The sequence below is a fragment of the Phasianus colchicus genome, chromosome 7, assembly GCF_987193195.1.
Source record: "Phasianus colchicus chromosome 7, bPhaCol1.hap1.1, whole genome shotgun sequence".
NCBI lineage: Eukaryota > Metazoa > Chordata > Aves > Galliformes > Phasianidae > Phasianus > Phasianus colchicus.
In genome coordinates this window covers 18723813-18738398 of record NC_143442.1, presented here as the reverse complement: position 1 = coordinate 18738398, position 14586 = coordinate 18723813, and the positions used below count along the sequence as shown (strand labels likewise).

The window sequence follows — 14586 nt, the reverse complement described above, 5'->3', positions numbered from 1 at the left end:
AGTTTCTGTAGCGCTTTGCAACTGTCTCTGTAAAATTAATGCTTTGCTGTAGATTAGTTATGTAGAAGTAAGGATGTAAGCTGGTCACAGACAAATGTGGTTATCCAAAAAGCAAGTAAGTCCCAATGTAGCTGTAAATAGCTATGACAAAAATGCCACGGCAATAAGAAACAACGCAGTTTGGTGGTTCTTGCAAAAAGTAGAACGTGCAATCTGCTGTAGGCAATTTCAGATCTAAAACTGTTTCTCAGGGAGCACGGAACTCTTTGGAGCTTACTTTGTTGCACAAAGCCAACATACATCTCAGTCCTTGACATTTGTCTTTTTGCTGAAACATTTCCATTGTGTTTTACGTGACACAGACAGAGTTAGAATTTCATGTAACTTCCTCTGCGATATCCTGGGCTCTGAGCAGGACATTCCTACTTTGGGGTCCATCAGAACTACAGCCCAAGGAACCTGAAGCTTAGCTTTGCTGCACACATCCTTCTGTTCCAACCCCAAGCTGTCCGTCTCTCTCAGCCAGGGCATTAGTTAACACAAGTTCTAAGAAAGTTAGGAAGTTTCACAAAAAGGATGATTGATAATATTTGGAAAACGGGTCTTTGTGTGCCATCAACGTTCTGAGCCTGGCTTCTGATAGCAAAAGGCTCTGACGTACAGCACGGGGCCTGGAGCCAGAGGGCGCGACCACAGCTCCCCTTATCTCTGCTGCGTAGCGGGTGGGCGCGTTCCTTCCTAACGGCAGCAGTCGCCTCCGCGAGGAACGTCTTCCAGGCAGGAGAAGGGCGGACGAACGCAGTCGCTCCGCTCCCGCGCAGCCGAGCCCGCCGTGGAGGGACGCAGCGCACACAGGCAGCCCCGCACGGCCCGGCAGGGCGGCTCCCGCCACACGCACTCTGGGGCCCGCCAGCAGCGCGCCAGGGCGGGGCCGTGCCGTGCCGCCATCGGAGCCGGGGCGTTCCCATCTCTTCCCTATTGTCCTGTCGCTGCTGGCTCCGCTCGGCAGTGCTCTCTCCGCCTCGGGGCCGCGCGGTGCTGAGGCGCTCCCGCTCTGGAGACAGAGAAAAGAGGGCGGGCGTGCCGGGACGGCTGTCGCCGCTGGTGGGGATCCGGAAAGGCGATTTTCTGTCTCTCGGCGGAAGCTGCCGATGGAGCACGAGCAGCCGGGCGCCGAGCAGCGGGAGGCGGAGCGGGAACGCGGCCGCTACATGGAGCGCCGGGCGGTGGCCAGAGAGCAGCTGGCGCAGTGAGTCGGGACCTCGCGGCTCCCGGAGCGGGGCTCGGGTTGAAAAGCCTGCCGGCGCCGTCAGCGCAGCGCCCGCGGGCCGCGTGTGTCCCGGCCTGCCCGGCATCGGCCCGGCGGTGCCGCGCTGGGCGGAGGGGCCGCGTCCGCTCGAAGCGGCCGGCGCGTGAGCGCTGCTCGACCTCCGGTGCCTTTTTAAAGTCAGTTCTGCGGCTTCAGAAACGCCTCTTGCTGGTGGGAGCTAAACAAGGGGAGCTGTGTTCTGATGCTGAGGCGAGCGGCTTGTCTCCCTGAGGCAAAACTTGTCGCTCTTGCCGTTTCCCCACAGTGATTCATAGGTCGGTCTGGCGCGGAGGGCTGATGACTCTTCCGTGCCTCCGCCCGCGCTGCAGCGCTGCTCGGAGGGCTGCGCTCAGATAAAAGCCGAACTTGTTCATGGAGCGGGCCAGCTGTTAAACAAGTGAATCAAATGCAGGCTGTTATTCAAGTCCATATGCTGGTCGTGTTTGCTTTTGCTAGTATTAACTTAATCAGGAAATTCCTATACTTAGTTTTTGTGCTGGAACTCAGCTTTGGCCAATGGATTGTAGCTACTGTTTTAAAAAACATGATTCTATTTTCATCCGATGTTCTGCTTTCACTTCAAAGTATCAAATTGTTCGGTGTTCAAGACGTGTGGTATTCCAGTCCGTTCCCTATGTCATGAAGTCCCCGGGCCATCTATTTCCTTCCTTTTCTGTTTCAGAATAGAGGAGCACAAGCATCAGGCAGACCTGGTCAAGCAGGAAAACAAAAGAGAAGGCGAAAAAATACAAAGGCTGAGCCAGTTGTATCAACTGGAAATTCAGAAAGAAAAAGAAAAGGAACAGGAGGAGAAACGTGAACGCCAGAGGCAGTATCATGTAAGTAACAGAAAGAAAGAGTTCATTACATGCTTCACCATGAAGCACTTGCATTAGGACCGTGAATAAATGGGTCTCTTGGCAGCAGGTTTGCTGATAGCTTCAGTAATGCTGGGTCATGCTCCTCTGCCTTGCCAGCTGCAGGCAGTGTTGTTCTGTCCTCTTTTGAGAAGGGCCTCTGGAAAGCTGCGATGTGACACCCAGAGCTTTGACTGTAATGGAAAACACTCATGTAGGCACTGAAGAATAGCCCTGACTTGAGAACTGGATTTAAGCCTGTTTTAAGCCCACTGTTCTTTCTTAGGAAGAGGGGAGTAGGCTGGGTCTGTGAACATGAAAATACCTTTATAAGTTGTCTTTCCCGTTGTGACTAGAGTTGTTTAGGAAATCATAGAATGGCTGGAAGGGACCCTGAAGATCATCTAGTTCCAACCACCCTGCTATAGGCAGATACACCTCCCTCCAGACCAGGTTGCTCCAGCCTGGCCTTCAGTGCTTCCAGTGAGGGGGCATTCACAGCCTCTCTGGGCAACCTGTTCCATTGTCTCACCACCCTCTCAGTAAAGAATTTCTTCCTAATATCTCATCTGAATCTACCCTCTTCTAGTTTTAAACTGTTTCCCCTTGTCCTGTCACTACATGCCCTTATAAAAAGTCTATTAAAATTACTTATCACATCTGCTGTTCTCCCTTCTACGCCTCCTACATGAACCCCAATGCTTGCTTAAACAAGGAGGCAGAGGTGGAAGTACTTTGATTCATTGGCAGGTGAGACAGTACAAGGAGAGAACTTCACTGAAATCCTGTTTGCTTTTGTTCCCCCTTCCTATATTCCTTCTGGTCCTATTACTCCATTTGCCTTCAACCTTGCACGTGTAAGAAAAGCATTATATATAATTGCCAATTTCTAGGTGACTACAAAATGCCTTGTGCCTTACACTTCCACAGTTTTACAGAGTACTGTTTGTATCCTTCAGAGCCAGCGCCATGTGAATGACACTTGGAATGAGAGATTATTTGTGAGCAGTAGGAAAGCAGAGGAAAATTTAACTGAAGGATATTGTGCTGCGGACTGTGACTGCATACTAACTTTTCTTTTGTGTTAGTCTGTGATAGTTAGGTCCTGAGTGTTCTCTTCCATCTGTTCCTATGTTTTATACCTTCTCCACTGTTACAAAGAGCTCTAATTATAGACTAGATGTGAAGGCTCTACTGGATTTTTCTTTTCCTATTAAATATTTCAGAAGTCTCGGTCTGCATTAAAATAAATGTTCTTTTCCATTTCAACAGGAGCATGCAGCTGAACAGGAAAAAATTAAAAATGATGAGAAACAAAAAGAAGACAAAGAGGATGATCAAATTAGGGCTTACATTAAAGAAAAAGAACTGATGGCTGATCTGAGAAGAGAGAAAGATGGAGAGACCAGCAGGTAGGTTGAGGGTTAGAATTCTTCGTGTTCTTCAAAGCTCCAACTTAATTTTGTGACAAATGTTATTCTGAATTCTTATGTCATTAAAATCAAGTGTGCAATATAAGCAACTTTTCAGTAATTAAAACTTGGAAAAAGGTGGAAAATTCAGAAGAAATACGTATTGGTTTCAGTAGTAATTGGTGCTCTGCGGTCTCAAGTCTTCAAATTGCCTAGACCACAGATCTCTGCTGCCTCTTTCTCTAAGACACATAAAGAAACATAATATATTTATTACACTAACAAAAGAAATTGTTTACCTGCTTAATTGTGAGCGTATGACATTTCTGAGCCAATGCAACAAGTTCCCTTTGCGTCCTACTTTCAGGCAGTTCTCTCAGCATTGGCCTGTTTTGGCAGTGTGCTAGGTGAACTGTATGATCCATCTCATTATTGCAACAAAAAGCAGGCATGACAATAAATATATATATAGGGAGCGCTTATTTGCCATGTTAGCAAAAGAAACTCAAGGAGCTGAATGGGTGGGTCTCTGTGGCAAAAGAGAAGGATGGAATCATAGAATCACCAAGGTTGGAAAAGACCTACGTGATACAAGAAGCAGGACTGCTGATTTTATTCTGGGAAATGCCTTGGAAGGCATAAGCATATATCAGATATTCTGGTATGATATGGTAGCTTTTTTTGTGCTTCAGGCTAATTGAGGAGCATCAGGACAGAGCTTGTAAAAAACTAACTGCACAGATGAACAAGGCATTGAGGATGGAAGATGATCGTCTTGATCGAGCAGCTGCAGAGGTAGAAGATGAGTACCAAGTGAAAACCAAAGAGAAGGATGCTAAAAAAAAGGCTGCCATTGAATCTATTGCAGAACACAGAGCCACTGATGTAAGAAACCTAATCTGTTCTTGTCCCTTTTTCTGGTGTGTACTTAAAAATACCTTCTAGAAACATGTTTTTTAATGTGCTGTTAGTGAAACATACACACGCATTCTCAGCAGTTTTCATCATATTCACAATCTACAGTTATACATCTAACACCTTAAGCAAGCTTCAAGTGGCATGCAGATTCATCCCTTTGAGTTTGAAAGCTCTGTAATTGTTAGTAATGTGTGCAAACACTTTCCAGTCTCAGCCATGCTTACTGCAGCTGAAGAACCTGGCCCAGATCACAGCTCATGGGACTGGTACCATCTTTCTGGGTCCTCTCTCCCACCTGGAGTTGGGCATCATCTGTTGGTGCTGTCAGAAACTCTGGGCCTGGCCAGAGTGCAGCTGCCATGATCCAGCACACCAAAGTGCTGGTGTGGGGCTGCATCATTATTGCTTTTGGATCTGGCCTGGAGTGGCTGACTGCAAGACATGGCTCCTCAAACTAGCAAGGTGACTATTTGGTTAACCTCCTCTATTTTATAAAATGCAGGCAAAGATGAAATTGCAGAAGGAGAGAGAGGAAAAAGCAGAGGGTGAGAAGGACCGCAGTCAGTGGATGACAGATGATCGTATCTACCTGGAAATGGAAAAAGCTAAGAAAGACAAACAGCATGATGCAAACGTAGAATTACAGAAGTTTCGAATCCAGCAAATGGTAAATAGAAGCGCGGTACCCTTCCAGCAAGAAGCATACATCTATACCAACACCACTAAATACTGTCTGCAGGGCAGGGACAGGAGGCATGCCATGTGTGATGTGTTTTGTTTGTGATCTGTGTGCACTGCAGATGTTGGGGTCTGGGAACCAGCCACATCTCAGAGGAGTAGAACAGAAATTTCTTCTGGGCTTTCTCAGCCTGTATTGGTCAGAGAGGATTACTAGGAAGGACCATTGGTAGCAAAAAGATCAGTGCTGCAAACATGGCCTCAGGAGACACCACTTAGGAATGGAGATTCCCTTTCTGCAACTGAATTTCCCTTGAGCTAATGACCTTATTATTCAATTTCTTGTGATGTCAGTGTCCCAGTGTGGGAGCCACTCAGGCAAAGAGTGTTGTGCGAGTCAAGTTGGTTTTTCTAAAAATTCACTATTACACTTTTTCATAACTTGTGAGACTGAATGGAATAAGAATTCTGAACATAGGTGCAAAAGGTTTTAAGCTAATTATGTTGTAAAGTAAATACTAAGCTTTGTTATTCTTTGTTTCTCAGGCAGAGAAACAGGCAAAAAAACAGCAGGAAAAACAAGCGGACTTGGATTACGATGCTCAGAGAGAAGCCACTTTTCATTAAGAGCAAAAATTTCAGAGATAAAGACAGTGAGTAACTTAATGTGTTGCAAATGCATGTAACTTTTATTCTCCCCTCCAAGCATCCAAGGTGGTAACAAGGCTCAGATTTAGGCCTCCTAAGTAGGTTTTATTCCTTTTTTTTTTTTTTAATCAAAATTAGTATGGAATACTGCTGGAACTCAGCTACCTCAGTGTGGCTAAACTATGCAACAGAAAATTACAAAGGAACATGGAGGGTATCCATCAAGAATTTATAAAATATCAGCTGAAGATTAGAAAATTAATTTTTGCTAACTGTAAAAGTAAATGAGTGTTTGTTTATTTAGTGTATTAAAAAAAAAAAAAAGGCTTGTGTAGCACTATCCACATTCTTCCTTGACAAATATATGTCAAGAGCTGCTGTCTTGATCAGACACTGAACAAATTCTTGGAATTGGGCAGGAATGTTGCGACTTACATGCCCCTCAAATCCCTGTCCAAGAATACAGCCAGGACTCAGAGCACAGTCGTCAGGTGGGCTGCTGAGTTGTTTCTGGACAGCAGGACATGGCAAAGTACAGCTGATTCTTTGTATCCACTTCAGTCAGTGCAGCCCAAAAGGGGCTGGTTGTGGAATGAAGAAGCTGCTGCTGAAAACATAACATTCCAATGCATGTATTTTGGGGGGGCATTTGCCCAAAGTAGCAGTAGTCTGGGGTCATGGCTCAGTACTCATCACTGTTTGGAGCATATCTTCCTTCTTAAGTTTTCATCCAAAAGGCTCCAGTTTATCATTACTCTGGAATGTGAAAAGCACAGTAAACAGGAACAACCAGAACAACCAAGAGATCTATCTCAAACTCGCTTCTCATCTACAGAAAAATGTATTCTTGCTGAACTGCCACTAAGTCATACAGAGTTCTTTCCAATTATCTTGGAATAACTGGCTTGTTTGGAAATAAACTTTTTCTTTTTGGGGAAAAAGGCATGACAGAGACATGGCAATTAGCTTCTGAAATAGTCTCTAAATCCTTTTATGCTTTTTTTTTTAGTTCACTAATGAAAAATTTATTTCCCCTCTCTCTGAGCTAGTGCTCTTTTTATTACTTCAAGCTTTTTTCAGCAAAGAATGGAAACTATTAATAAAGCCTTTTGATGGCAGAAGCTGAAACCTTGAGAAGAAGCACTGACTACAGAAAGAGTTGTGCTGAAGTCTACAGAGCTTGATAATGCTTCAAATGCATAACCAAGTGCACATTTACACATGCTCACTACCATGTGCAACTGGTGAGTTAAATGGATTTTAGACTACTTGCACAGCAACAAGAAGCAGGGTGGATTGCAGCCTCATTTCCTACTTAACTTTAAAAAATCAAAAGCCCTGTTCTGTAGATTGTGTGCATTTGAAATCCACTGTGTTTCCATGGGGCTTCTACCCCCTTTTTCTTGGAGTGTCTGCAGAAATACCAAATTCAACTACCAGAAAACAATTCATCCTTTCACTTTATCTAGAGTGAAATAAGCATCTAGGGTAGTTTTTAAACACACTGGCTACATGTGGATTCAGTTGCTTATTTCAGCATTAAAAAAGCATTAATCAGTGATATTGCATTGACTTCCAAAGATGTGTATGCTTTGTGTGCTTGTTTTAAATGATTAACTCTAGTTAGTGATCCCTATAAAAGAGCAAAGTTGTTGTTTTAGCAACATGAAGAAGTAAATAGTTGAGGTTCAAGGATTTCTAGTGACAAAACATTATCATAACATTTAATTGTTCTTTACAGTTGTCCTACCTGAAAGGCAAGAATGGAAATCTTGCAAGAATAATAATACAGAAGACTAAAGTAATTTGTATGTTTGATATGTTGAAGAACACAAAGAAAGAAGAAAAGACTGGGAAGAAATTAAAAGAACAATTCACTGTGCAATTAAAAGCAGATGAAAGCTATTGAACAGCCTGAGATGATAAATAAACTGAAACAGTGAGAAAGTTGAGCTCACCGTCTGGCAAGGAAGAAGCTAAGGAGAGAGCTAGGAGCAGCCAGCAGCTGTTGAAAGTGTAGTACAGCTAAAGCAGAGCCAAGCTCTTGGTACTGTCAGATTGATGTAAAGATTATTATGTGGGAGACCAGGTTGATTGTAAAGACATACTGTGTTCATGCTGAAAGAGGTTAAAATTGGATCATTTTGACTAGAATGGTGGTCAGCTATCAGCTGAGAAGGCTTTGAAATCATCACATTTAAAGCAGGAGGTTGGTCTAGCTGACCACCATCTCTAGTCTAATGCCAAGTGCATTATCACTGCGTATGCTTATTAGCTAAAGTTGCAATTTACAGTTAACAAATCAGAACATGCTTTGAGAAATAACTTGACTACTAAACATGAACTACTGATTTTGCTCAACAGAGCCCCCTTTCAGCTGGTGCGCTGCCTTGCTTTAGAAGTCAGGACACATGCATGTAACTTCACAAGTATTGGTCTTATGAGAAGGCCAGGACCTAAGAAATGCAGGGCGATCCTAGAGGGACTGAAACAGACAAATCAAACTGTGTTTTTTCCAAACGCGTCATCCAATTTTGTGGAAATAGATTGGCACTTTAAATGCTTACCTCCAGGGTCAAATGTGATGTTTCATGACAGTACCACAAGTCTGATGCCTGTGTGGCTATAGCAATAGTCTTAACAGATTGAATTTTGACACAAAATGGAATAGAGGAGCTTTTTTAATACCTCATTCTAGGTAGATTTAAGTTAATCACTGTGCAGTTCTTTACTATCAAGTGGTGATTTGGGTTAGAGTTTACTAGTTCAAACATTACAGGCTGCTACTGCTCAACTCAGAGGAAGGATGAAGATAACACCTAAGTGGAAGCAAACTTTTACTGAAGAGTTGGCACCACAGGGCAATTAAGGATGGATGCTTTCAGATGCCACTATAGACTGGCTATATATAAGTCTTCTGAAATTTTTTTCAAAACTTAACGGTGGTTTTAGGTCAATGAATTTGTTGTTTTAATGGCTAAGTTCTTTTAGATTTGTTATTTACTTATACCTTTTTCGTATTTATAACACTCTCCCATTTCTAGACAGGTAATTTTCCTCCTTTGTCTGGTAATGCATTCTTGTCTCTGCTGAATCTCCATTCTTGTTCTGGCAGTGCATCTTTTTCTCTGATAGAGAATCTTCCTTTTATTTCTAAATAGCTCAAAAAAAAAAAAAGAAGACTTCAGAGGGAGTTAAAGTGAAAGCTAAAGTTACGATAAGACTGTATAAGATGCCTTTCTTTAATTCCTTCTATTTAATGTTGTGCTATGTTTCTAAATTTGGACTCTCAAATCATTCCACTTACGCTCTTGCACTGCCACCAGTGTAGTTTAAGCATCTGTTATGGTCTAGTAAATGATTCAAACCTGCTCTTTAATCTATTAAACCAATCTTTCAGAAGATCTAAAACAGCTTTAAAACATAGCTGATTGTAGCTACTTGATATTATATTATATAAACCATCATCATATTTTTTTTAAATTATTTTTTTCCCTTCTGGGTTTCTCATCTCCAATACATTATCCAGAGAAATTGACAATTCTATTAGGTACTGAAGGGTATGTCAGAACTGCAGGCCCAATAATATTCAACAGATTTTTAGATTTTTGCTCATACAATAGTAATTTTACTACATACTCCCTTCCAAATAAGTAGCACCTGACTGGACTTACAGTAGTCTATACTGTTTAAAAAAGAAAGCTAGAAAGCTGCAATGCTTATTGTAAGAAACAAGTAATAGTCACTGCGCAGACCACAGACAGGTTCAAAGGTTTGAGGCTACCAAACCTGGAAACTACACGTCCAGCAACTGGAACAGGGGCATGGCAGACAAGGGAAATTTGGACTGTCTTTGGTAAAGCTTAGTATTACATTACTGCTGTAGGGCAATTACTATTGTTTCAATTACAATCCATCGATTCATATATATTCAATTGTACAGTAATTGCAAATTACACAGCAGGACTTAAACTTTTTTCTTTCTTCTTCAGAGATACATCTGACAAGCATAGAAGCACCTACAAATGAATAAGAAGCTATAGCCACTCTGCATAACCTACCAGTGCCTAACAGCTGAAGCTGATTAGAAGACATTACAATACATGCAACATGCCAGAACCTGCCTATATTCAGCTTCAGCTCAAGAAACAATTACCTTATCTGCAGCCATAGGTTTCAATAAGCAATTTTAACACTTATTACTGTACTTTTATTATGAAACACAGCAGTTGAGAAAGTCAAGAGGTAAAAACCTAAACGTGTATTTAAACCTGACATCTGTGCTGTACTCTTTGAATATTACTGGACTTCTAAGCTTATGTAAAACCTAGTGTTGTAGCTTTAAAAAAAACTTGAGTAATAAAACTGTGTAAGCTGTTAAAAAATAGCTGTCTGTAACAGTAATATCAGTGCTGAGGGGTTTTGTTGTGTTTTGTGTGTGTGTGTGTGTTTTTTGGGGGGGTGGGTTTTTTTGGACAATTTTCTACTTAATTTTATTGTGAAGAACACAGTAGAAAGACTGGATTGAGAAAGATACAGCATAGGCTCAGTCTCTAATTCTTTATGGGAAAGAAATGTCTGCAGCACGATAGTTGTGTGTCTAGCACTCAGGTTTCTAAATTAATCAGGAAATATACACAGTGAGAGTATGGTGTGCTTCTCTGCTATCTCCTAAACATTGCTCTGGCACAGCCAGGGTGCCAGAAAGGAATACTGGCGTAGGTGAGCTTTTGATCAAAACTTAGCTTTGCATTCAGTTCTAAGCTGGCAGCTACCCTACTGTTGTATTTAAATTCATGTCATCAAATAGGAACATCTTCTGTAACTGGTGAAAACTGTTCTCCATAAATAAAAGGTTTGTTTTGTTCTTGCATGTAAGTACAAGATCAAAGATTGAAACTTGCAAAAAAGCTATAGGGATAAAATACTAGATCAGTTTAGTTACACAGCTGCATTTTTGTGTGTTGAATTAGATGTATAGCCTGTCATTTGTCTGGAGTAGAAAGCTGCAATTCCATCTATTAGCAAACGTTATCATCCAGTTCAGCATGAGATTGAAGATATGAATAGCCAGATTTTTATAGAAGCATATAAATTTACGTTTACCTGAAGAGGTAATGTCCTGACATCACATCAGCACATCCTTTAAATCCATACAAACAATTAAGAAGGCTGACGATTTGAATCACAAGCACATTCAAATGCACCATTTGCACCATGTGATCCAGAAATGAGCAATTACCTTAATTACATACAAAAAATTAAAACTGCAAGCACACTTTGCAGACAGATCGACTATGCTAACAAATACACCAAAAAGAAGCATTTATTACTGAAAATTAATTTAATACACAAGATATACATTTCCTTTCAAGAACTTGTGTTCTCCCAGCTGAGAACTGGGTCATCATCCCAGTTGAGAAGTACAGGTTACAAAATATTGAAGAGACAAATTTCGAAGTATTTCACTAAATATTACATGCACATCACTACTTACATCATGAACCACAGTTCTTTTAGCTGGTGAAGGAAACCAGTTATCAGCTGTTTCCTCTTACAACATATCATAAATAGGCCTAAATTATTTCCAATCCTTGCAATTATTCCTTTAATTAGCAGTTACGGCTAAAGCAACACAGTGACTAGTTTTTTTAATGTACACTTACAGGGATATGTACAGAATATGTAGAAATGACTGCCTGCCAAAAACAGGAAGTGCTTTTGATGTTGCAAAATTTCACTTCAAAGTCAGGGTGCTGGTGTAGTTAAATAGTTCATTTGATGTTATGGTCAGAGCTTTCATGAATATAATTTTTGAACAAATATGTTAGAGATGTGTATTAAGCAATGTAAGATCTGTCCTCTGAACTTGTTCATGTTAATTACCATATTCATTTCATATAAACAGTGACTTTGTGATTAAGGAAGGACATACCTCTTTTACTTTTGTATAGTTTAACTATCTAATCTAATCACTTTATTATTGCTGTCCCTTTCATGGAATATCATATTAAGAAAACTTACTTTGATGCCATAGCTTTTCCCCCCACTCTCCAAGTGAATATTACCTAATGTTTTTATTTAGGAACTGTTGGAGTAATGTTTCAGTGATGTGAACTGTTCAAGGATAAGTAATAAGTACTACACTAGAAGTACACACACAGCAAGCTGGAAAGCTTAATTTTTTTGCTAGAAAACTGCAACATTATATCAAATTCAAATTCTGCAAAATGCAGAGTTCATAAACTTTATGATATGCATTTTCTTGAACAATCTGGTTAAGTTGCTTAAGAAAAATTACAAAAGCAAAAGGAGGAAAGCAGCATGTAAGAGTTCTTAACATTTATGTCACGTTGACTCTAGAAACATAAAGATTAATTTTGTCACTTGTATCCTCCAGGTAAGTTGACCAAAAATTAACTCACAACCACTACTGAAAAATACTACTGTCTTTTATCAAAGTTCTTCAAGTATCAGGGAAGACATAAATCATTTAAAAAGGGAAGTATATGGTAAAACATAGTATGTTTATCTTGAGGCTATTGTAACCCCAAAAGCACAGAGATGCATTTTTGACAATTTTTCTGGAGTAAGGTCAGTTCTTGGGTGCTGACAGCACAAGCTGCCTTCTAGATGGAACTTTCTCCCCTGCCATCATTCAGAAGGAATGGCCACAAGCATTGTTTTCCAGTACATGTAAGTACTGCTTTCAAACATGCTTCCACTTCAGTTCTCTAAGCCAAAAGGCCAACAACTTACGACATTGCTGCCAAGATGGCACTGAGTTACACTCTGACCACAGTGCAATGGAGATACAGTGAGAGGTGAGAACAAAAAAACTGCTATAGAAGGAAGAAGGGTTCCAGGACAGCAGGAGCAGTAGCCACAAGCTCACCAGGCAACAAGAGCTCAGTGGTGCTTGGGGACATCCTGCTGTCCAAAAGAATGTGCTTCAGTCCCACTGAATGTCTTATCAGCATTCTTAATTTCTAGACAAAGAAAAGCACAAATGTGGCACATTCCCCTTCTCACAAGACTGCAATTTTTGAACTTAAAGCAAACAAAGCGCTGAGCATTAAAACAATTGAGCATCAAATACAATACGGACAAGGCACACACTCAGCAAGAGATTAAGAGCATCCCACCATGTGCAATTATAAGTCATCAACTTCTTACACGTTACCTTAAAGAACAGGAAAACAATCCTTGTGCCACTTATTCAGATGAATTTTAACCTGCTATGAAAGAACTAGAGAGCATTTAATCTGTACAAATTTTTGACCTATAGCAGGGAAAGCTCCATATTAAGAGCACATAAGTGCATCTTTTGAAATTACTTAGAGCTGCAAATTACAACTGAATCTTTGACATTTTAAGTAATTATGTTCAAGACTTAGTAACCACTTAAAAATTTTAAAATCATTCCCTATGGTTTACCTTACTGCTGTCTGGTGGTATTTTTACCCTTTACTAGAGCAGGACTCGATATAGCTGAGGTTTTTTTGTTTGCAGGCTTATATGGCCTTCAGTGGCATTGGCAGGAACATTCTTAGTAGTGCAAACATACCTCTTGAGCAATGAGAAGTTGTGTAGCAGCTCCCTAGAAGATTAAAGAACACTGTAGTTTATACTCAAAGAGACCCCGAAGTGCACCACACATGCATACTGCAGAGAAAACAACTTTGTGTGAGCTGCCACATACATTTCTTAAGCCTAATTTCTTCACTTTTTCTTACTATCCAAAATTGAGAAGAAACTGCTCCAAAGTTGTGCTGAGTTCTGACAGGCAATACACAGAACAGGCCCACTACAGGTCTTTAATTCACTTCCTTTTAAATACAGTTTTTTTATCCACCCTGTTTGGGCTTGGAAAACATTTTTACAAATTCTGCATTAAATGACAAAGCAAAATACATCCTAAAACACTAAAAAAAAAAAAAATAATAATAATAAAAAAACCAAAGTAACTCCACAAACCGTTCTACTAAGAAGTGATACTACACACCTCTAGTTTTTGTCCAGTAAGAGTTCCTCACTTTGTTCACAATCCTGTATTTTCTTTTGTTCTTAAGACATAACAACTTGTTATTTCCTTTAGAGTAATAACTGTCTGGAGCACAACGTCAAACCAAGTTTCAGCAATTCTGCTCATCTGCTGTGGACACATACTCATAATAAAGTGGGTTATTATATGGCAAAAATATTGACAAACATTACAAAAACAGTAAGAACAAGTTATATCATGCAATCAGAGGATCTGCCTTAAAAATCTACTACTGAAATAGTTACACTTCAAAATGGCTTTACATTAATGCCCTTAAGGTTTCTTAGAAACCTTAAGATTTGCCAGCCTTTGGTGCAAGCAGATTGAAGGACTGACAAAAATGTTGGGGTTTGTACCACATTTGACCTCTCAACCCACAGTCATCACATACCAGCTCTGGGCTAATGGCACATATGTAAGCAATATTGTAGCAACCAAACTGACTTCCTTCTCTTTCATGAAGGTGTGGTATTGAGAAAGAAACAAGGTAGAATCCTAAAAGCATGAGAGGAAAGCATAAAAGGGAGGGAATTAAACTGAGGAATGCATGTTTGAGGATGGGTCTTTAGAAAGTGAGGACACAAGGAGGGAAGAAATTTTTTGCTTAAAATAATAATAATTTAAGGGCCAGTCTTAACTCTTAACTGCTTTTTCAAACTGTTAAAAAGCAGCAAAAATATAAAGGATTTGCTGGGTGGCTGCTGGTCAGAATAAGGAACA

The 14586-nt window shown here is 40.6% G+C and overlaps 1 protein-coding gene across 4 annotated transcripts; it reads left to right on the top strand.

Annotated features, from left to right (window-relative positions):
- The first annotated feature begins 716 nt into the window (after positions 1 to 716).
- LOC116232880 (cilia- and flagella- associated protein 210-like) lies at positions 717 to 9848 on the top strand. Of its 4 annotated transcripts, XR_016468259.1 has the most exons (9): positions 717 to 1249; positions 1992 to 2148; positions 3439 to 3578; positions 4271 to 4463; positions 4999 to 5163; positions 5721 to 5827; positions 6893 to 7066; positions 7564 to 7869; positions 9815 to 9848. XR_016468259.1 is itself a non-coding variant. In XM_090144000.1 (7 exons), exons 1-6 carry the CDS (start codon positions 1152 to 1154, stop codon positions 5799 to 5801), a joined length of 834 nt encoding a protein of 277 aa, XP_090000126.1. In that variant the 5' UTR covers positions 717 to 1151; the 3' UTR covers positions 5802 to 5827; positions 7564 to 9848. The 4 variants fall into 4 exon arrangements, 2 of the variants coding, with proteins under 2 accessions (XP_090000126.1, XP_031455371.2); XR_004167796.2 differs by having other exon boundaries at positions 7564 to 9848; XM_090144000.1 differs by lacking the exon at positions 6893 to 7066 and having other exon boundaries at positions 7564 to 9848.
- The last annotated feature ends 4738 nt before the right edge of the window (positions 9849 to 14586 follow it).

Bases quoted from the DNA above. Each gene is read 5' to 3' on its own strand.
- LOC116232880 (XM_090144000.1), top strand. From the start codon at position 1,152: ATGGAGCACGAGCAGCCGGGCGCCGAGCAGCGGGAGGCGGAGCGGGAA. The intron at 3,579-4,270 runs GTAGGTTGAGGG...TTTGTGCTTCAG, and splicing joins AAAGATGGAGAGACCAGCAG to GCTAATTGAGGAGCATCAGG. The intron at 5,164-5,720 runs GTAAATAGAAGC...TTTGTTTCTCAG, and splicing joins AGTTTCGAATCCAGCAAATG to GCAGAGAAACAGGCAAAAAA.